Source organism: Condylostylus longicornis, unplaced genomic scaffold, assembly GCF_029603195.1.
Source record: "Condylostylus longicornis isolate FDR11 unplaced genomic scaffold, ASM2960319v2 ptg000013l, whole genome shotgun sequence".
NCBI classification, from domain to species: domain Eukaryota; kingdom Metazoa; phylum Arthropoda; class Insecta; order Diptera; family Dolichopodidae; genus Condylostylus; species Condylostylus longicornis.
In genome coordinates this window covers 14,460,872-14,483,874 of record NW_026577982.1, presented here as the reverse complement: position 1 = coordinate 14,483,874, position 23,003 = coordinate 14,460,872, and the positions used below count along the sequence as shown (strand labels likewise).

The 23,003-nt window shown below is 21.8% G+C and overlaps 2 protein-coding genes across 2 annotated transcripts in view; one reads left to right on the top strand and one right to left on the bottom strand.

Annotated features, from left to right (window-relative positions):
- Nucleotides 1-6,581: 6,581 nt before the first annotated feature.
- LOC129605217 (ubiquitin-conjugating enzyme E2 H) lies at nucleotides 6,582-14,201 on the bottom strand. The gene is made up of 2 exons (XM_055514834.1): nucleotides 13,092-14,201; nucleotides 6,582-7,370 (listed from the first exon to the last, which is right to left on the bottom strand). Exon 2 carries the CDS (start codon nucleotides 7,311-7,313, stop codon nucleotides 6,762-6,764), a length of 552 nt encoding a protein of 183 aa, XP_055370809.1. The 5' UTR covers nucleotides 7,314-7,370; nucleotides 13,092-14,201; the 3' UTR covers nucleotides 6,582-6,761.
- Nucleotides 14,202-15,828: 1,627 nt separating this feature from the next.
- LOC129605397 (probable serine/threonine-protein kinase DDB_G0282963) overlaps nucleotides 15,829-23,003 on the top strand; it is a 51,132-nt gene continuing 43,957 nt past the window's right edge. The window contains exon 1 of the mRNA XM_055515140.1: nucleotides 15,829-15,994. The gene's annotated coding sequence lies outside the window, so the exon portion shown is untranslated. The remainder of the gene's footprint in view (nucleotides 15,995-23,003) is intronic.

The window sequence follows — 23,003 nt, the reverse complement described above, 5'->3', positions numbered from 1 at the left end:
TTTTTTTAGGTTTTGTTTTTTTTTTTTTTCATTAATATTAAAATGTAGGTGTTACATTGTACTTTTTTTTTTATTTTTTTTTATTGATAATTATGGCAAAATTATTAAATTAAATTGCATAGTTTTTATCAAGTTTTTGCAAGGTACTGAATTACCAATTTTTTTATTATAAAATTAAGATAAAGAATGTCGTTTAAATTAAATATTATGTTTTCAGTTTTTATTTTTGGCTTTCATTTAATTTTAAAATTGCAAGAATTCAACATCATAAGCAATATTTGAGACTAAAATTTTTTGCGTTTAAATCGAAATTTTTAAAACACCATGTATTCCTTGGAAGACCGAATTGCATGGATAATTTTTTATTTTAATAAAATATTTAGTTATACGAAAGTTTAATGTTTTATTGAATATAAAAAGACATGTTTGTATGTGCAACCTCACCCTGATTTACGAAGTTTTACTGCTTTTATTTTTCTTTATAATATTCAACTTAACCATTAATTTTTCTATTAATTAAAACGGAGTATTCATGTGTAGTACTAGCAGCTTATTTCTGCTTCTTTTTTTTTAAGCTAAACTGTTCTGGAGGGTCTTTCTGATGTTTTACTAATAAGGGCTCAATTATGTACAGAAGTGAGCTACAATTGCAATAACTCGTCCTTAATAAGTCGATTAAAAAAATCATGGTATTTTGGAAGACAAATTCACTTAACTTATCGACAAACCATAGGTGTAGATAAATTTCACTATGAAATCTCTAATTTTATTAATGACTATTTAAAATTTACGCAGTGTACAATGACTTACAATGGGTACAATGACAGATTTTTATTAATTTATTGTTTATGGTTTAAATTCAAAATTAAGGTTTTAAATATTAAGTTAAGAACAATATGAAAAAGAACTACGAATAATAGAAAAAATTATAAAGGTCAAATAACATTAACATTATTTTTAATTTTTTTAAATTATTTATTAAAATTTTCATTTGAATCTTACATTTTTTTTTAACTTTTTTTAATAATTTAAATTTAATAGACTTAGTTTTAATATTCATTTTTTAATCTTATTTTTTTTTTTAATTTTGACTGCATTTCTAAAATTTAAATTCCAATTAAAAAAAAATTCTGTTAATCTGTATATATATATATATATATTTTTTTTTATTGTAATGTAATATTGGATTTCCTATTCTGTTAATTTGTTATGTATGTTCACACATTCATATACATACATACATATGTATAATATATGTACACGTACATTTTTATGGTAGGTTTATAAATTTTCACAAAACATTTAAATTTCAGTGGCTAGAGGTTCCGTGACTACAATAACTGATCTATGTATTTTATCTACTTTTTTTTTTTGTTAATTTCAAGTTTTTTCTTATTACACTACTTTGTTTCATCTTTATTTACTTTATACAATAAACATTATTACTGCTCTTAAATCATTTTTACATATTGATTTTTTGCATTATGGTTATTGTTTGTTTTTAATTTTTGAATTCTAAAATATTTTTTTAGTTTTCTTCATTATCCAAATAAAGATTATAGTTCATACTTTGATATATATTTTTATGATTTTTAAAATTTACAACGAAAATTATAGAACAATTAAAATTTATTTTTTTTTTGGTAGTGTACCCTTGTACATAATTTGTATGTTGCTTTTAAAAAAAATAAAATAGTTTTATGATAATAAAGTAAAACGATATCTAATAATTTATAGTTTTAATAAAAACATACATATAAAAATTTTGTAATAAATTTAAACCAAAAACCCTTTTAATTTTTTGCTTTGTCAAAATTTAAATTTAAATTTATTAAAATAATAAGAAAGTTAATAGTTGCATACTTGTTGGACTTAAAAAAAATATCTGAAATAAGTTACTGTATAGCTAGTTTTAGTAGTTTTCACATTTTAAGAAAATTTAAAACAAATTATTTGAATTTGTAAGATCGAACTGTTGAAATATTGAAAACTGATTAATATTGACAGACTTATTGATGAACGAGAAATTCAAACTTCTTAAACAATTTAATAAACTAAAAAAAAACATTTTTGATATCTTTTTTAGAATTTTGTAAACAAAATTTTACAAAAACTAATTCTGCCATAAATGATGAAAAATTTAGACCAAATATAATAAAAATATTTGTTTTTAAAAAAAAAAAAAAGAAAAGCAAGTAGATTTTAGTAGAATTAAAAATTTTATACATATATTTTGCACCATTTTAGGATTCTGGATTGCAAGTGTTACTTATTGATTCATTTTTTTTAATTTTTATTCAGGTTTTTAAGTTATTTTCTTCCATTTTATCCTAAACTAACGACTTACTTTTAAATTGTTTACATATATATATATATCATTTATATAATAAAATTATTTATGTTTATAGCATAATATGTTAGATATACATTTAAATTTGTTTGTTTTCATTTTTTTTTAAACTATAATTGTTATTTTTGTTTTTTTTTTTAAGTAACTTAAACCTAAGCTTAACTTTTTTTTTGTAATTATATAATATACACATATAATTTATATACACTCATATAAATATTAATCGGAATCCATTATATATTTTAGAATAAAATTTCGCTCAATAATATAAATTAAGTTGCTATATTATATATATATATCTTCATTTTAATTTGTTTTCTTGTTTAATAATTAATTTCTGAACAGTTGCTTTTAATATTTCAAATTTTATCATACAACTTCATCAATAAGAATTCAAAATGTTATGACTTTCATTTATTTTTTGCCTTAGATAATATTGCACGATAAAATCTAAAAATGAAAGCTACCCAAACACAGAATATTTTAAAATTTTATAATAATTAAAACTCGATAAAAAATTTTAAGCAAATAATAAGAAATGAATTATTTTTCTTTTTTTTTTTTTAAATAAAATTGTTGTATTAATGAAATTAAATTTCATGAATTCTTAAATTTTTTAGTGTTTTTGTTTTAACAATATAAAATATATACAAAATATGGTATATAATAATAAAAATATTTATTTGAAAATTAATATACATAAATAAAATTTGAAAACATTTTATATATTACAATTATTAAGTTTAAAAATAAATAACCAATCCAACTTGATTTTATTATTAAGCAAAATTCGAACAAATATACAATTAGATTAAAATGTTGCACGTTTTTATAAAATTAAATTTAAACAAATCTAAACTAAGAGAGATTTTTTAAATATATTTTTTTTTCTTTTTTTATGTTTGAAAAAAAATTTTTTCTTCATTTGGTGTTAAGGTGATCTTGTTCTTCGTTTTTTTTTTTTTGCATTTTTAGACTAAAAATAATTTAAAAAGAACGTTTTTGTTTTGTGGGCGCTTTATTTTGTTGAATATTTTTCTTTTTGTATTATAAGACATAATAGAAAACAGAATTAATGAATATAGGTAATCTTCTTATAAAATTGGTCAAGTATTATGAAACTATTTTTTAATTAAAAATATTCTTTCTCTTGAAAAAAATGTTCTCCAAAATGTTAATACATTTAAAATCTAGTAAATCAATTACAAATGTATTAACTTTTAGTGCCATTTATCAAAAGAGAAAAAAAAATAAAAGACAAAATATATTCAATTTTTTTGAAATGAGTTCCAAAATAAACAGACAAGCAAAAAGCACTATTGAAAGTTGTAAAAATTATAAATCAAGAATTGAAATTTCAATATATTTCTCTAGGCAGTAAAAGGACTTATTTCAAAAACATAATTTGAACTTTTTTGCAACAGACTTATTTTAAATGATTTAAAGTCTTGAAAATCCACAAAAAAAAAAATACAATCAGTTTTTTATTAAGGATACTAAAAATTCTTTCTCCTATTAACGAAACTATCGTGTTATGCTTTAAAATAAATTTATTGTATTCTCTCTTTTGATATAATTATTCAAAATATATAAAAAGCAAATATTATTGAAAATAATGTAATATAATAGAATTATTTAATAAAATTTTGCTTTAAGATTGTCATCTACTTGAGTAATAAAGTATGTTTTTGATGAAATTTTCAAAAAATATTCATTTAATTGCATAAAATTGCATACAATTGAGTTATTTTTTGAAAATTTACTTACAAAAATAATTCTCAAATACTAATGATAATATCTTACAGAATTTAATAATGATAAGATCTGGATCTTGAATAGTTCATAATAAAATTAGAGTTTATTAAATCAATTTACGCATTTTAATATATTGGATTCGCAGAAATTAAATGTTGCCAGAAAACAAAATTATGTATGTATTTAAAATATAGATTATATGAAAAATTAAAATTTTCTAATGTTTTTAAGTAAAAAACACCAGCAATTTATTTTTCTTACTTATCTAATAAATATGATTTTTCTTTTGATTTAACATTAAGACAATTTTATTTTATGGGTAAGTAGATTGTAAATTTTCGTAATTGAATTCCAAAACTTCTATATATTTTTAAATAATTATATCAAATATTGACAGTTATTTACTAAAAATTATAACTTTAGTTAAAATATTTTTTAAAAATAAAATGACAAAAAGAAATTGCAAAAAACATCAACATGTGAAATAATTTGTAATAAAACAATCAAAATTAATTTAAACCTTAATTTTATATAAATTGTTTTTTTTTTTTTATTTTTTTATTGTTTTTTTTTTTTACATTTTACTTAATCAAGAAACATTTCATTTATTTTTTTTTACTTTAAGTTTTAATATTTAATCAATAAAAAGCTAACAAATTTTAATAATATTTTTTTATCGTATCGTTCTTTACTTCTTTTTTATTTAATTTAAAAACACTTTGCAGAATTTTAAATGAGAATAATAATTAATAATAATATATTTTTTTATTTTTTAAATGTATATTAATATGGCAATTTATTCAAAAACAATTGAAAATTCGCTTTTTAAATAATTAATTCATTATGGTAAAAATCAATTTTATCAATAAGTCAATTAAGATATAATTTGACGAGAAATGAATATTATTTATTGAGATTTGCAATGAATATTGAATGTAGTCTTAAAATTTAATAATGTTTAGATTTTAAGAGGGAGCCAAAGACAAAACAAAATTCAAAAGGCTAATTAATTAGTTTTTGACAAATATAAATGTTAAATAGAAATTAACGTTTGTAGAAAAACATTTTATTATAATAATTCTTATATATTTTTTTCCAACTATAACTAAATAATAACTCCAATCAGCTCCCAAAAGAATGTTAAATTAATTCAATTTAAAAATATTATTTTAAGATTATTTCATAAATATATTTAATATAATTATAAGATCAAATAAAAACCATTTTCTAGGATAAAACAGTAATTAATTTTTAAATCGTTGTTATAAATTATAATAATGACTTTTTGATAAAATTAATATTACGTTTTTACTTTTATAAATATTTTAAATGAATATTCACTATGTTATTATTAATTTTATATTTTATAAAATTATGTTATCAAATTGCAATATATTTTTTCATCAAGAATTCAATTATATGCATATTATATATATTCTAAATTGTTTTCGAATAAAATGTCTTTAAAGCGTTATATTTTTTTCTTATCTTAAAATTATATTAATTTTAAAATTAAATATTAGTATGAATACAATTGAGAAACAGAAATATATTTAAATATTTTAGTAATCAATAAAAAGAACAATGAACAAATTAAGAATTAAAATGTATACTTTTATATGCAACTTGAAAAAAAAGTTATTTAATTTATATTATAATATAAAAATGGTATTTTCCATCATAAATATCGTTTTGTATGTTAAAGTGAAGAATGTTGATTGTAGGTTTAAAAATTAATATTGAAACTTTACTTTTATATAAAACTTAAGTTTTGAGTTTAAAAGTTATAATGGAAAAAATATTGAAAATAATTTGAATAAGTAGCAAAAAAATTTTTAATTTGGAGTTGTGAAAATTCAAGGGTTGAAGGGTTATTTTATGAAAAAATATCACAATTAGTTAAATGTGTAATTAAATATTGCTTATATATTTTTGTAATTTATTTGTAATTGAATTGATTAAAAACTATTATCATGTAAAGCAGTATATGGAGAATTAAGTATATATTATAATGTTATTATTATTATAATGCAAACAATATAAGTTTTGTAAATTAATGACAAATGTAAATTAAAACAATGTAATTTAATGATATTTCAACTAAATTTAAAATATTCAACATTTATTTGCATATGAAAGTAACATTTTCGTTCTTTTGCTTTAGTTTTATTTATTTATCTGTTGTGTATAGTAATGATAAAATTAATTTGCTTTTATTTTTAATGTCATAAGTATCTTTTATACATAATTTATTATTCCAAACATGCTTTAGTAAAATATGTTTTTTCTCTTCATTTATTTAAATTATTATTTGTTTTTTTTAGCATTGTATAATATTTTTGTATCTTGTAAGTTTTGTTTTTTTCTGGTTTTTTTATTGTTTTTTTTACATTTACAAACTATTAATTCTGTTTTCTCATTTTACATTTTTTTTTTATTTTTATTTCTCAAATTATTATATATATATATATATATATATATATATATATATATATATATATTTATATATATTTTGTTTGTATTTATTTTATGTTTATTAGTTTTAATTAAAAAATAATAATAAAATATTGTTTATTCTTTTATTATATATTTTATAAGTATTATCATTATTTTATATCAATATTACAAATTTTTAAACTTAAACAAAAAACCGATATTATAACTCCATATCTCTTGCTTCATCTTCACTAAAATCGGACATACTTGATTCACTATCAGAGCTATCACGTTCTTGTTGAGCAGCACGTAATGCTTCTTCTGTTGCAAAACGTTGTACATAATCTGATACTTTTTTTTTATATTCTTCTGGTTCATGTAAATATAGGGCGGCTGCATCACGATTTAATGGATCTACTGGATTCGGATATGTTAATAATTGTGGAAGAAATGATTCAAATATATTAGATAGATCATATAATGGGGTCCATGATTGATTAATAACATCTAAACAAACTGTACCAGATGATTCATCTATATTTGGATGATAAATTTTATTAACGAATCCTATACTAGGTGATTTAAATGGATAGTTATCGGGTAAATAAACTCGAACTTTCCAAACACCACCTTCGTATGGCGTACCATGAGGACCAAAAAATTTTACATGAAATTCATTAAGACCACCCAATATTGTTACTTCATGTTTAGATTCAATTAATTTAATAACATCGTTGTCCATACGTCGTTTGCCAGCACTTGGTGAAGACATTTTTTTTTTATTTTTTTATTTTGTTTACTTATTGTACTGATTTGAACTAAAATAAACCTAAAAAGGAAAAAAAAATAAAAATATTCAAATATGTGTTTGAAATTTGTTTTTGTTGAAGTAATATAAAAAATATTAGGTATAAAAAATTTAAAAATGCTTTTAGATAATTATTTTTCTTTTTCTGATTCATTTTTTACCTACAATATATTACTCAAATTTTTCACATAATATGTAATTTTTAATAATGTAAGTACTTATAGGTAGGTATGTGTGAAACTACTTTGTTCATTTTTTATTAAACGAAATAATTTTAGGAAAATCGCTACATCTTTTGGCATCACATGTCAGAATATTGAATTTTATTATGATTTGAAAATGGTCCACCCTAATTTATTGTGAGGCATGAATATGATTTATTTATCAATAAGAAAAAGTCAAAACTTAATTTTAAAAAACGTTCCATCCACTTATTGTCAAACTTAAAAAAAAAAATAAAAAACAATAATGATATCACCATTACTTCAGAAATTTTTCCGTTAATAGGTATAATAGGTATTCATGTACATATTCATGATGGCGTCATACCTATGTAAATACGACATAATTTCATAGATGATATCATTTTGAAATTACAATTGAATAACAATATACAAAATATTACAAATGTTAATGAAGTACACACTTTGAGTGCTTAAAAAGTGAAAAGGATAAAACGTAAAATATAATTTAATGATGAAAAAGAAAAAAAAGTTTGCAAATGATCTTAGTTAAAACTATTTAAGCGGCTTAAACAAAAACATATATATTAGTTAGTGTAGTTCATTACATTAAAAAAAATTATTTATTTTCATGAGTCTTATTGAAGCAAGGTAAGCACAAAGATGGTTTGTCTTCACAAGCACTACAAAATGTTGTCACTCTTTTAGCTTTTTTTGCAGCTATAGAAGAACCCTTTTCTTGAGATAAATTTTTATAACACTCCCTACATTCATTTCTGTACCCATAGTTGATATTCTAATTGGTTGTAATAAAAATAGCAAATAATAAAAATAAAATTTTGTAATAACTTATATATTACTTTCATAAAAATCTCACAATAAAGAGCACAATAACTATAAGTTCTCGTTATCAAAAATCAAATAAAGATATTAAATATTAGCGCGATTACTTTAAAATTGCATGTAGCAGATTTCATCAGTGACTTTGTTCTGAACGTAATCGCATATCTCTCATTGAGAGAAAGTCACAACAGCGCAGCGCCGTCCGATGAAACAAACTAGGATTTACAGCGCCGTCACATGGCGAGAACTACAAATTAGGCCGCCGGCGGGAACGTGTTAATACTCAATTATTAAATGTAGTTCTGTTCTGAAATTGTTATTGTCGTCTTTTTTGATAAAGTTGTTTTTGATATTTTGAATAGTTTATTTGTACATATGTATGTATATATATGTATGTAGCATTTACAAAAGAAAATTTGTATATTAGAATATGATAAAAAATATAACGAGATGTATGTATCGGCCTGTACATGAACGTACAATATATCAAACATTTTTAAAAAAGATTTTGTTTTAAAATTTCTTGTTATACAACAACACCAATATAAAGTATTTGTTGAAGTATGACGTAATGAAATGATTTTTTTTTTGGAAACATGTACAATACTTTTCTTTTTACTTTCAAAGATTTTATCTTCTGCCTAATTTGTAAATATTGCAATAATTAATATTAAAAAGTAAAATATATAAGTTTATGTAGGTCTATGTATTTTGTTTTCTTTAAAATTTCCATCTTTAAAATTAAACTTGTTTGTTTAATAATAATTGATAATAATTTAGAATATTAAGAAAGAGAATTTTGCCCCCTAATTTCTAAAACCCAAAAAAACAAAGCAAATTGAATTACAGTAGCATTCTAATATAATGAACTTTCCAATATTAACAAGTTTTCGAATAATATAAGGTAAACCAATTTAACGAACGTTCCAAAACTTTATTATGTACTTAACGAACAGCTAAATTTTTTGAATTAATTACTCTATATAGTGGATATCGAAAACAATTTTGTTTCGAACAGCAAATTTTTGTATTACAATGATTCTTATTTCTGATGTATTCAACAAACTGAACGGTCTCGACGTATATGGTATAAAGAATAACTCCGACATTATATAGTTCGTTATGTTGGAACACCACTGTATTTCATATTTCAAAAGTAAACCAGGAAAAACAAAAAGCAAGAAGGACAAAAAAACAGAACAAAAATATCGTCTATTCCAGATTTTCTTGTTTGTGCGTTTGTTTTTCTACATTTGCTTTTGCTTTCTTAATTTATGATAAGAATATATTTTTAATCTTTATCAAAATAGGTAAGAGAAAAAAAAATACAACAGAAAAAAAAGAAACAATCGAAAATTTCAAAACTTTAAAATTTTTTAATTTTTTTTTAAATGAAAGATACCACATCAAACAACACCAGAAAAAAAAAATAAAAGTATTCAAAAAACACAAAACAAAAACTTTAAAAAATCATAAGCCCCCCACTCTATGCCCACCTATCAGCTTGTTTATGTTTGTTTGTATGGAACAAAAATAAAAACAAGAAAAAACAAAACTTAAGTAATTTTTTTCTGACCTAATTTTCTTTTTACACTAGTTAACGTGCTGCTTTTTGGTCCCCAGTGCTCTTAACATAATTTAAATCTCTAGTTATTTTGTTCATAGTAAATGAACTCAACATAAATGAATATGTTTGTATAAAATTTATGTAAGTTTATAGATTTTTTTTTTCTTCTATTCACATACTATGTTATACATATGTATATGCAGAAGCATAAATACATACATATGTTTGTATACAATGTATGTTTTAACTTATATACAATGCATAGATGAACATAATAATAATATTCTTTTTGAAATAAATTTATGTTTTTTTCATATACATACATATATATTTGTACGTGTATGAATGTAAATATGTTGTATATAAAAATCTACATAATATTAATGGGGGATATGGAATATATAATAATATAGTAGAATAACAAAAAATAGGGGAAATCTTTAGACTATTGGCATTTTAAAAGTTGTTTTGCCGTTTTTTCTTTCCTCTTCAGTTTTTATTTTTTGAATATTAATATTCATTTTGATCGTATTTATTTTAACTAGTCTTTAACTAAATAAAAACGATAACAAAGAACATGACAAATTTTGTTTTATTATTTCTAGTTAATTAAGTTTTCTTTTAGTATTTACATAAGTACATACATATAAGTATGCTTTTATATGTATACATTGAATTGATTATTTCAGTAATTACGTGATGTATATACCTCTATGTATAATGTGATAAACAAATATGCATATTCAAAAATTAAATAAATATCTTACATTCTTAGACTGCTTATATTGATGGACCGCAGTTTGTTGATTTTGCTTTTTAAGTTTTAAGTAAACTATTATTAACTTCAAATAATGAAAAATTGAATGTTTGATTATTGATTTTCAATTAATTTATTTGAGACCTTTTCATAAATGCACTATATCGCAATATATAGCGCAAAATTGCACTATATTTGTGCTCATAAACGAATGGATACGTTGCTAATTTACATATATAGTTTGATTCATAAACAAAGCTAAATTTTCACAATATTAGTGAAAGTTAGCTTAGTGAAATTAGTTAAATCATATGAACGGTTTTGATTTTATAGAATGGTTAAAAATATTTATTGCATATTCAAAATTTTATATTTTTCACCATTTCGAAGTTATATTGTTTTGCAGTATTGCGCTTATAAAGATCTTTAATATGTTCTTTTATTTTTATTGAAGTATTAAATATATTTTTCCAATTTAAAAATTTAGATATCCTATTCTTATTTCTTTTCCCTCAAAACTATTAATTCAAAAATTTCCAAAATAATTTTTAATCTTATAACTTGTAGGTAACATTTACCTTATACTTTTAATTTTTTGACTACAATATTTGGTCTCGTATATATGTATGTATGTAAGTGAGTAGGCATGTAAATTTTAATCTGCGCAATATGATGTAAAGCAACATTAAGTGTTATATATTTTCTTTTTTTTTTTAATTTATTTTTTTATCTACGTTTTTTTCCCTCTTTCCCTCTTTGTTTTTATTATTATTATTTTATATTCAATATTTTGTTTTTGATTTCTTTGTGTCGTCGCTTTAAAATACGAAATACAAAATAAAAACGAAAAGAAAACAAGAATACAAATTCAGAAATTATGTAGTCAAGTACAACAATATTAAAGTGGAAGTTTTTTGTTTACCACTGTAAAATGTTACTTTTCGTAGGTATGGTAAAATTATGGTTAAATGCGAAATAAAAGTAAATATGTATGTAATGTAGTAAAAATAGGCACCTATATAATAAATTGTTTATTATAAAACAAAAAAAAAACTCTATTTATAAAAAATTTAGTAACCTAATTAGGTAGGTAGGAGGTAGGTAGGTACTTACTTCCTAAAAAAACAAAAAGGGAGTTTAATTTTTCTAGCTCTAAAATAACGAAAAATTTAATTGTGTGATATCAGAAATTTTATTTATTTTTGTTTTTATAATAATTTACATTTTATTGGCTTCTTTCTTTCTCTGTCTTTCTTTCGCATATATCATAATTACTTAAAAAATTAAAGGTCATTGTTTTTTATACATATATTCATACATATCGATAAGCGTACAATAATCATATAAATAATATTTTGCATATTTAATTGTACGTATTTATGTATGTACATATAAATATAAAAACCTAATTATATATTATGAAGAATAATATTTATTAACCTTAAAAATTTAATAATTTCATAGCAAAATAAAAATTCGTATTATAAGGAGTTAAGTTAATTAAATAGAAAAATATTTTATGCTAATGGTAAAAAAATTTCGTATTCGCATCTATTGCTTATTTTTTATTAGTTTGGTTACCTATGTATGTACATATGTGTGTAGAAAACAAATTTAATGAAAATATATGTATGTATATAAGGAGTAGATATATCAGTATATTCATTCATACGTATCTAATAATAAATATTTAATTATTTATACCTATTTTTTAAAAACATAAAAATTCGCAAGTATTTATTATAAATCTAAAGAAAATTTTTAGAATTATGTGCTTCATTTTTTTTTTGTACTTTAATGCCATCAAATCGAAATTGATCTTTTGATTTCATTATGTTCACGGATGGGGGAGCAGTCATCCATTTCAAATATTTTTAACAAAATATAAAAAAAAAACCTTACATATTTAAAAAAAAATGTTGTTTCATTCCAAATACAAAATAATATTTTTAATTTGATTTTAAATTAATAAATTGCGCATATATAAATTCCAATCATTTGCTACATATAGAGCTACTCCTCGTAAGTATCATGGATGATATAAAAATAATTTCAAATACGAATAAAAATGGGTAGAGAATAAAAACAAATAAATAAAAGATATTTATACAGATATGTACATATATAATATACAAACATACATATTTATAATATATGTGTACATATATAATCAGCTGTCTTTTTCAAAAATTATCACTGTGTAGTGTACCTATGACAATTGAGTTTTTTTTTGTAAACTTTTTTAATAAATATCCAGTTCTCATTTTAATTTTAAATTCTTTGTAATTTTAATGTGAATCATAATGATTATTATTATAAAATTAAAAAAATTTTATTTCCTATATTAGTTTTAAAGAGATAATTTTAAAATTTTATTAAAATTTTGTTGTTACCTTGTTTATAATTAAAATATTTATAGATTTTTTTTTTGTATTCCTTCAGATTCTTTGTTTTACACCACAATAAAACCCCCAGTCACCAACAACACCTACATGTATGTATATTGTGTAGCAGAGAGAGAATCAGCTGAAACACGAGCAAAGTTGCAAGCAAACTTTGAAATTCAATAAAAATTCTTGATTACTTTTTTATTTTTCTTTTTTATTATTCCAAAATATAATTATATATGTAATTCATGTATGTACTTATATTATTATGTGGGTATATAATGTAGAAAACTATTTGCTTTTTTTTCTATGTTTAATTATATTCGATATCGAAAAAGGTAGCTTTTATAGTTTTTTTACAAGGCCCTTTTTCCTTCACTTTACTTTCTCGGAACAAAGATCATATAGAAATTTTTATTTTTTGTTTTTTTTTTTTTGTAACAAAAGGAAATAATAAAATAAAACAAAAACAAAATAACAAGAAAATTAAAAACACCTTCTTCTATATATTATTTATAAGAGAATTAAAAAAATTAAAATTTTTATGAAAAATAAAAAAATTAATCTATAAATTTTTTCTTGTTTGTTGGTTATTTTTCAGAAAATTGTTATTGTATCCATTATCACTGAACTTTTAAATATTTTTCTAAATTTTTTATTTCTCGTAACTAAATTTTATTTACTTATATTTTATTTATATAAAATAGATTTTTTTTTGGCTTTTTTTTCTATTTATTTCTCAAATATTATTTTGACAGTTTTGTAATTGATTCATTGTTGTTTTTTGACACAATGCAAATTGGCCTTCGAATTTTTTTCTTTCTTTTCTTCACAATTTTTTCTTTTTATTTTTTCTTCTTTTTTTCACTTAAAAAAAACTTCCTAGTCTATAAATTCGAATAAAAATTTGTTTCCCTTCATTTATTGTACTTGAAATTCATAAATTTTTTATCATTTTTAAAATTTTAAAAATATAAAATTATAGATTTTAATTATTTAAAATTTTTTTTCAATTTTTTTTCCCTTTATTTTAAAATTATTTTCAACTGAGAAAACTTTTTTTACATCTATACCAGCTCACTCTTCCACTTTTTTCTTTTTTTATTTATCTGCTCAGCTGCTTCGCCTTTGTAAACTTTGTGTAGAATTTTTTGTGGTATTTTGGCTAGTTTCGCAGACTTTTATGACATTTCTCCACTTTAGTATATTTGCGCCATCTATTGATCATTATTGTCAAGAATATTGATATATTAATGCATTCACATTTCATTTGCTATATTATTATGCATAAAGAGGTCTATAAAAATATTGAGTTTTCAAGTATAATTTTTAATGTTAAAAATTTATTTTGAAGTGATTAATAATATAAAAATTATTCTAAAGCCATTTAAACTATTAAATTTTTTTGAAAGTTCTTATATTTGCCGTTTTTATTATTAGTCAAATATTGGAATCACGAGAAAATTGACAAATCGAAATGCGTATGCGGAGAAACTTCTGTCTAACATTTTAAAATTTTTTTGTTAAAACTTTTAGAGTTTTATTCGTAAAAATTCAAAAATCGAATTTTATTTTTAATATGAGAAAATTATGTGTATGAACTTCGTTTATTAATAAAGCAAATTTAAATGTCAGAAGAATAAAATTTATAGTAGTATCGGAGTTTTCCTCTAACTCTTATTTTGCCTTCACTATTTTCTTCCACCTCCAAAATTCCTAATGCAATTCCCTCATTCGCATTTCATATATGTATATACTATGCGGATCAACTAAGATCATGTACATATACATTATTATTTCAATAAATATTCTTAAAAACTCAACTTTAATACAAATGTTAAAAGGAAAAGGATATTACATTCTAAATACATTTATGTATAATTTTTTGACAAGCTATTTTGATAGTAGCGTATAAACTAGACATTTCCAAAAAACAACTTTCCATCTGTATCACAAAGTAGCAAACTTTTTTATGTGAAATTTGTTCTTCTAAATTGTTTTTTTATATATCAGGATTTTCAGCCTCTATAAGAAAACGAAATGAAAAATCAGTTGATCTGGAATTAAAAAATAATTAGAATTTTTGTTGGTTAGGTTATCTATTTAATAAATATTTGAATAGCTAACGACAGTACTGGTTTCAAAACGGCAACTTTTAATGAAATGAATTGAAATGAACAATAGTGATATCGTTGGATTTGTATTTTGTTCTTTTTGTTTACCTTTTTCTTTATCAATGGCAGCTTGAAATCTTTGAGTGGAATAATAATAATATGAAAAATGTACTCAGTTGCTGAAAGTTGTCAGGTAGTTTCTGTTATTGCGCAGGTGAGAAATTAATTTTATTATTTCTTACCTGATAGTGTTAAAAGGCTTTTAAATTATAGCAAACGCGGTAATAATTTCCATATTTCAAATCTAATATTTGATGCAAAAAAATTATCATTACTAAAAATAATATAATAATAAAAAGGAAAATAAAATATTTGTAATTAGAAAAATGTTTTTGAGTATTTTTGTAAATTGTGGCAAAATTGAAAAGTTAAAAAGCAAAAGATGTGAAAAATCAATATTTGTTCTATAAAAATTCAAAACAATTTGAAATCGTTTAGTGAAAATTATAGAAATACAAAGTTATAAAAATTGAAATAATTAATTATAAAAAAATGTATTAAATTAATTGATTTAAAAAAAAAGTACTTAATATCTTAAATAAGTAACAAAAAAATATGAAAATCTAGAACGTATAAAAAATTCTGAAAAGGATCTTTAAAATACAAGAACTTTTATATAGTTGGATAATTTTTTTTCCTAAAATATTTTATTTTGTCGGCTTTTTTTGTTTAAATATAGATTTCTTTAGTTGATACTGGATTGTTATTATTGGATTACAGTTTTCTGTTCGTAAGGTGAGTGCTTCATTTACCATTAGAAGATATTTTGGTATAAATAATATAACATAAGTAATTTAATTTAAAGATTTATCGAATGGACATGTTATTTTATTTTAAAATAGAATGCATTATATACCTATCCCCTAAAGATAGTTCTGCGTGCATTTGAAAAAAAATATCTTAACTTACATACATAGTAAATTAATAAATAGGATCCAATTTTTTTTTTGTTTAATTAGATTTTGGATACGCCGGCACAAGAAAGTTCCCCATCACTAATTTAGAACAATTTATTTATAGTAAACTTATGCTGTAGGTAGGAACCTACACACTTAATTCCCTATGTTGTTTTTGTATTTGGTACTTAATACTTAAGTACTAAAATATTATTTTAAAGGCATTCTAAGTGTTCGGAAAGCGAATTCCTAATGTAGAATTATGTTTCTAATACAAGCTTGAAAGCATAATTCAACACCAATAAAGTATATGCCTAATTTTTTAAATATGCTGCAATTGCATCAGTATTCGTAACCAATTAATATTAGTTGAGTAATTACTAGGTTAATTCAATTTAAAATTTTAAACTGGATATAAAATGAATTTATGAATTCTTAACAAATTTGAACAAATACCTACTTATAATTTATATATGAAATAAATATGTATGTATATATTAGAGGTAGATATTTAATTAGTTATACTTAAAGCAAAAATGCAGGAATTTATTGAATATAAAATATTTTTACAAATTCGATAATTTAATTTCGTATATACTTAATTAATAAATATTAAATTCTTGATAAATAAATTCTTGATATTTAAGTATGCTTTTATTATTTCTTAAATACTAAATAATAAAGTTTTACTACAGTAATTTGAACGGAAATCACCTTCTTCCCTGACTATTTTAGGTTACTTTTACCTTGTTTTTATTTTATTTAAATTTGTAATTAATTAAAATTATTAAAATGAGTTATTTGTACTAATTTGGCAAATAATACCTTATAAATTAATGATGTTAATGAAATTTATATATACGTATGTATAAATATATTTACGTATTTATATATTGATTGTAAGAAAAGTTTAATTATTATAGTTCAAATTGGGATTCAATTAAATTAATTTTATAAAGTGTTGTTGAATTAAACTAGTATATTAGAATAGTTATGCAGGTTCCTGCTCATATTATTTACAAACAGTACAACACATTATGTGGGTGTGGTTTTTTTTAGGAAAAAAATTGAAATTATTTTCTATAGAATTAGAAATTTCAATTATACTTACTTAAATACTTGTGTACTTTTCTTGAATTAGAAAAATTCCTTGCAGAGAATGCATGATACTGCATACATAAAGTATACGTGATTTATACTTACAATTTATTGCAACTACTTAAATATTTTATGTTAGTTGTTACCTTACATAATTATCAAAACAATTCGACGTAATAGCACAAATCGATCAAAATTGTTAAAAATTTTCCTCTTTCTTCTTTTCCTAATAATTAAAATTCAACAAAAATAATTAAAAAACAAGCATACGTATATATTTTGTGTAAGTATATGTATGTATATTTAAATTATTTTCATATTGTTGTTTTAATTTAATTAGGGCGTTGAAATTTGCTAAGTGTAACTAATTAAACCCAATTAAAACTTTGAACTAATTTTAAATAAAAAATATTTGCATTTCTTCAATTATAAAAATAACATATAGGTACCTACTTACTTAATTTTCTATAAAATGTTCTAAAAGGAAATTCTATAAATTTCTATAAGATTTCTGAGTATGTGTGCATCTTATTGTTTGTGAATTTTTTTCAACCATGTTTTAAAAATTCTTCTATTTTTTTAACAAATTGCTTTTAATATTAATTTCATTCTAGCAAATAATTTTTGATACTTTTTTTAGATAAAAACCACAGCAGCACATATGTACATATTATACATGTTTATTTTTTATACATACTTACTTAATACATATATTAAGTATAATATATAGATTTAAATATGTGTATATGATTTCGCGTTTTGCAATAAAGAAAAGCAAAAAAATAATAAATGACGGTTAATAAAAAAAGTTGGAAGAAAAATCAAATTTATTTTTTTTACCTTATTGTTTTTTGAAGAATTTTCAATTCACGGGTATATTCACTCTTTTTCTACCTTAATACCATTACGAGTCTTCAGTCAGAATCGTCATTTACTATTATTTCCGCTGTCGATGTTTTTTCATTATCGTCGTTTTTGTCATCACAATATATAAAATCAAAACCATTATATAGTAAATTACAATACGATATAAGTATAAAATTTTCTAACTTTTCCAAAGGTAATTGACATTTTAATACTTCTGTTGTAAAATCTATAAAGAGAACTTGTTTGTCAACTTTTAATATGAAAGAGTATCGAAATAGTAAAGTAAATACTTCTTCTCTTGTGATTTAGAAACAGTTTATGGTGTTGTTAATTTCTTTGAAGTTTTTGAAGAGAAAATGGTTGAGTGCAATAAAAATAATACGGTATGTATTGTTCTAAAAAATTGTGTTTGTGTATTTGTAACGAGAATAATAATATGTGATTCATATAGTCAACTCTTTTAAAAGTACGTATTTATTTAAGTATAAAATTTTAGAATTAAATATAAAAAGTTTAGGAAATTTTTGAAAAGTTTGTGAAAATTTAATTAAAGTAAGGAGCTTTTTTTTATAGAGTTGAGTAAATAATCTTGCTTTTGACACCAAATATAGGTAAATATATTACTTATAATAACAACGTTATAAGCACACATAGTGGCCACTTTTTTAATAGTAACCACTTCTTAATAAGCCTTTGATGGCTTTTCTGTAACGGCAATATTAAAGAAAATATTAATTTGAACTCTAAATAACAAAAAATTAACAAAAGGTAGATACTCACAAAAATTGCATATTTATGGGCGTATGTAATGTATCTTTTTGTATTGAGAGTTTGCAATGAAACTACTTCGATGTAATCTTAGAATATAGCACTAATATTTGTAGATAGATTTCATCATATGAATAGTAATGTAGCAAATATAGCAACCAAATATGTATAACAGCTAATACAAGTAGTACAACAGCTAACCAAATTCATTAAATTTCTTAGAAAATTAAATTTCTTAGAAAAACTGTTTGTATAAAATTTAAAATCTCCCTTTTTTTATATTCTTTTAGATAATAAAATTTAGAACAAGTTTTTTATTCGGTCAAGTTTTATATTATTGCTCATAATTTTGCAAATTTCTCTCCTAAAAATTTCGTTATTCTTCATTCCTTGATTTTAATAAAATAGCTACACCTACTCCCCTCTATACATATATGGTATCTTACATAAATAATATTAAATATTTAAATATCACTATTCTCAAATTAAATTTTCTTTTTTTAAATCATTTAAAATTTTGAAGATCTTTTCCAATTTTGACGAAGTTGCGGTTTCTTTCAGTCCTCATTATTTAAATTGACCTTTTTTATCTGAACATTTACTTGGTTGGCTTTTTTTGAAATATTTTTGTTGTAGGAGGAAATTTACATATTTATATGTCTATATATATATATATACTGTGTATGTTCAACTAATTCTTTATAAAAAAAACTTAATATTTAATTTTGGCTTTCTTTTTTTTAAAGACTGTAATATTTTATCATTAAGTTGGCTAACTACAAAATTGTCTTAAAAAATGTCATTTTTCCTTTTTGTTTTTTTGGAAATATTTCAATAATCTCAATTCTTGAAAGCTTTTGTGTTATAATATGGACATGGTTATGTATTCATATAACCACATAGTCGTACGTTTGTGTGTACGTACATCCTTTATACAACCTACATTTGCATACATAGCGCTTATTTTTTATTTTATAATTCTTGTATATGTATATTTATTTATGTAATATTGTATGCATAATATATCTATACATAGATATATATATACATACATATAAGATAGATATAAAATAATTTGAGTAAAAATTATTATTAAATCAATAGTTTTCTACAAGGAGAAACAAAAATTTTTAGTGGCCAAAAATGATTTTACGATTATATTTACATATACATACATATTTATACTTATAACATATAATGTTCTTATTCATATACATAGATATTTTCAATAATTCTGCAAAGCAGCTTTCAAGGAAATTATCAATTTCCTGACGATTAACATTGATTAAACTCATTTATAATGCAATCAAGATAAAAAGAGAGCTCATTACTTAATTTCAAATTTTATTTCAAATTTTGTAGAAAATTTCACTTCACTTGTTATCGACTGTGTAACTTATAACTGTCAACTATATAGGCGCAAATATATACACTTATTACTTATACGGAGTAACTTATACACAGGTGAACTTTTTATTTGTTATAAGGAGTTACGAATTTCTAATATTTCTACATTTAAAATAAATTCATTTTGAAGTGAAAATAAGAAGTAAAATATGAATTCGAACTTATTCGTATACCCAACTTATTTGTATCGTTAAATTTACGTTATTAAAATTTTCAATTCTCTTGAAAAACTTTAGTGAACAAAAATGAATTTTTTTCATAGTATTTTGGAGTAACTCGAAATTAAAGACTACAAAGATTCAATTGGATTTTTATAAACAGATACGAAACCAAATATACGTAAATATTTAGACAAGTTTCTTCTAACTTTTTAGCACTTTTCTAAAAAAAATTTTTGAAAAAAGTACTTATTAGTTTCACTCTGTCCGTCCGTCCGTCCGTCCGTGAACACTTTTTTTGTTTACAAAACTTCTACACCCTTGAAGATAGAAAGCTGAAATTTCATACATACATAGATCTTCACTAGAAACTTATTTCCGTAGAACAAAATTTTTACCTATCTCCCCCCCCTCTAGAAGTTATACCCCCGCAAAACCCTAAAAATGGCCTTTTTTAAATATTTGTTGCAATGAAACCATAAGCATTTTTGAAATTTTTCAAACGCAGAAAGGCAGTGGCTGGCTTCCCCTAACGCGGTATACCATAGTTAAACTTTAGAAAAACAAAATGGCCTTTCAAATTTACCGTTATCTAAAGTCCTTTTTTTTCAAATTTTTGATCTCGTTTTTCTTCTAGACCCCTGCCTGTAGAAGCTTGAAATAGGGGCTTTTAGACATTAACAAATTGTTTATTTTGTTAGAAGAAAATTTTTTTTAAACTCCATCCCCTCTCAAGTTATCGCCTCTTGAAATTTGTGAAATTTGAATTTTTGACACCTTATATTTCCGAAACCGCAAGACTTTTAAAATTTCTATAAGCGCAAAAAGCTTACGGTAAATTCCATGAAATTAAAAAATATAATTATTTTTCTTAACTCACACAATTAAACCTTAAAATCGAGCATTATGTTAACCCCACTTTATATTAATTTTCGCTTTATTTCAAAGACTGCATATACTCGTATGCATGATCCTAAATATATGCAATCCTAGAAATAGTTTCGTTTATGAATAAAAATAGTTAAAATAGTGTGGTGGATATATACAGACTGTATTTAAAAGCAGTATTTTCACTTGTTGAATGGAAAAGTGCTACAATACAAACCATTGGTTTGACCCAACTTTATTTTTTTCTTAATTTTTGTTTTATGTACTTATATACATAATAATCCAATTAATATAAAAAATTTGTGTTCGTATTTGTACATGAATGCTTTTTTATTGTATCTCAATTACCAAAACAAATTCGTTTATTTTCTTTAACTGTTTTAAAATTAAATTGCTTTATTTGAGACAAAAGAAGTAGAAAAAAAATCATAGTAAATAAATAATAAAAATTTTTCCCTTGGATTCAGAATCAAATAATTTAGTTTTATAGCCGCCAACTAAATTAAGTAAACCTAATATTTTAGTTAAATTTAAAAAATCTTAATTAAATTAAAATTCCTATATATACACATACATATACATACATATAAGTTTAAAGAGAAAAAACAATGTCTGCTTGAAGCTTAACTTTGAATTTTATATGTAAGTATTAAAAAAAAAATTGTGGTGAATTTCAATTTTTTAAATGTGATTTCTTTGTTCTTTACACTATTTAAAAATGCCATTTTTTATTATTACTCGTAAGTATATTATTAATAATCGTAAGTATTAATAATTATGGCTGCTCATATTGGCATCTTAAAATTTTTTCAATTATAAATCAATTAGTCAAAAAATTAAAATTCATGTTTTTTTTGTTTTTATTTAAGATATGAAATAAATAACAGCTGACGTCAACAACTTACCATTATTTTGAATAAATATTTATTAACTGTATATTTTTATAAATTCTTAAAATCAATGAAAATATCTTTCATTTGAATATTAACCACAAAAAATATATAAATGAAGAGGATTTGAATTATTACTATTTTATTTTAATAAATTTTTTTTTGGGTATGGTGAGTTTTCTAGAAGTTTAGTCATATTTTTTTTTTCAAAGGACATGTTCATATATTAGTTGTCTCCCATAACTATGACAAAATCTAAAACTAAAAGAGGAAAAGTAGATAACATATTTTATGAATGTTAATATGTATGTATGAAAGTTTTCTAGACTTTGAGTTGCCTTGACTTATAAAGAGTAAATATGACGTCAACTTTCAAAATATTAAGTATTTTTTTAAATAAATTATACAAAATTTCTCTTACTTATAATTATTGGAAATTAAAAAAATATGTATGCATGTATGTACACACGTTATATGTCCATATAGATTCCAGTTTATTTTTTTAGTTTAGCAGATTATGTGGAAGAAGTAGTTTTATAAAAGCGTGTATTTCAATTTACTGAATAAATATTTTAATAAAGTAAAAATTAACTTAAGAAGTTTTTGTTATTGAATTGTGCGAATAAATAAAGCTGACACTATCAACTCTGTGATGCACGGTACACTAAAATAACCTCCACATAATGGATTGCTTTTTTACAAAAGTTGTCTTATTGTTAAAACCGTTATTTAGTAACTTGAATATTTTGTGTAGCTTGAGTATTTTGTGAAG

Excerpts from the sequence above, each read along its gene's own strand:
- LOC129605217 (XM_055514834.1), bottom strand. The coding sequence starts at position 7,313 with ATGTCTTCACCAAGTGCTGGCAAACGACGTATGGACAACGATGTTATT.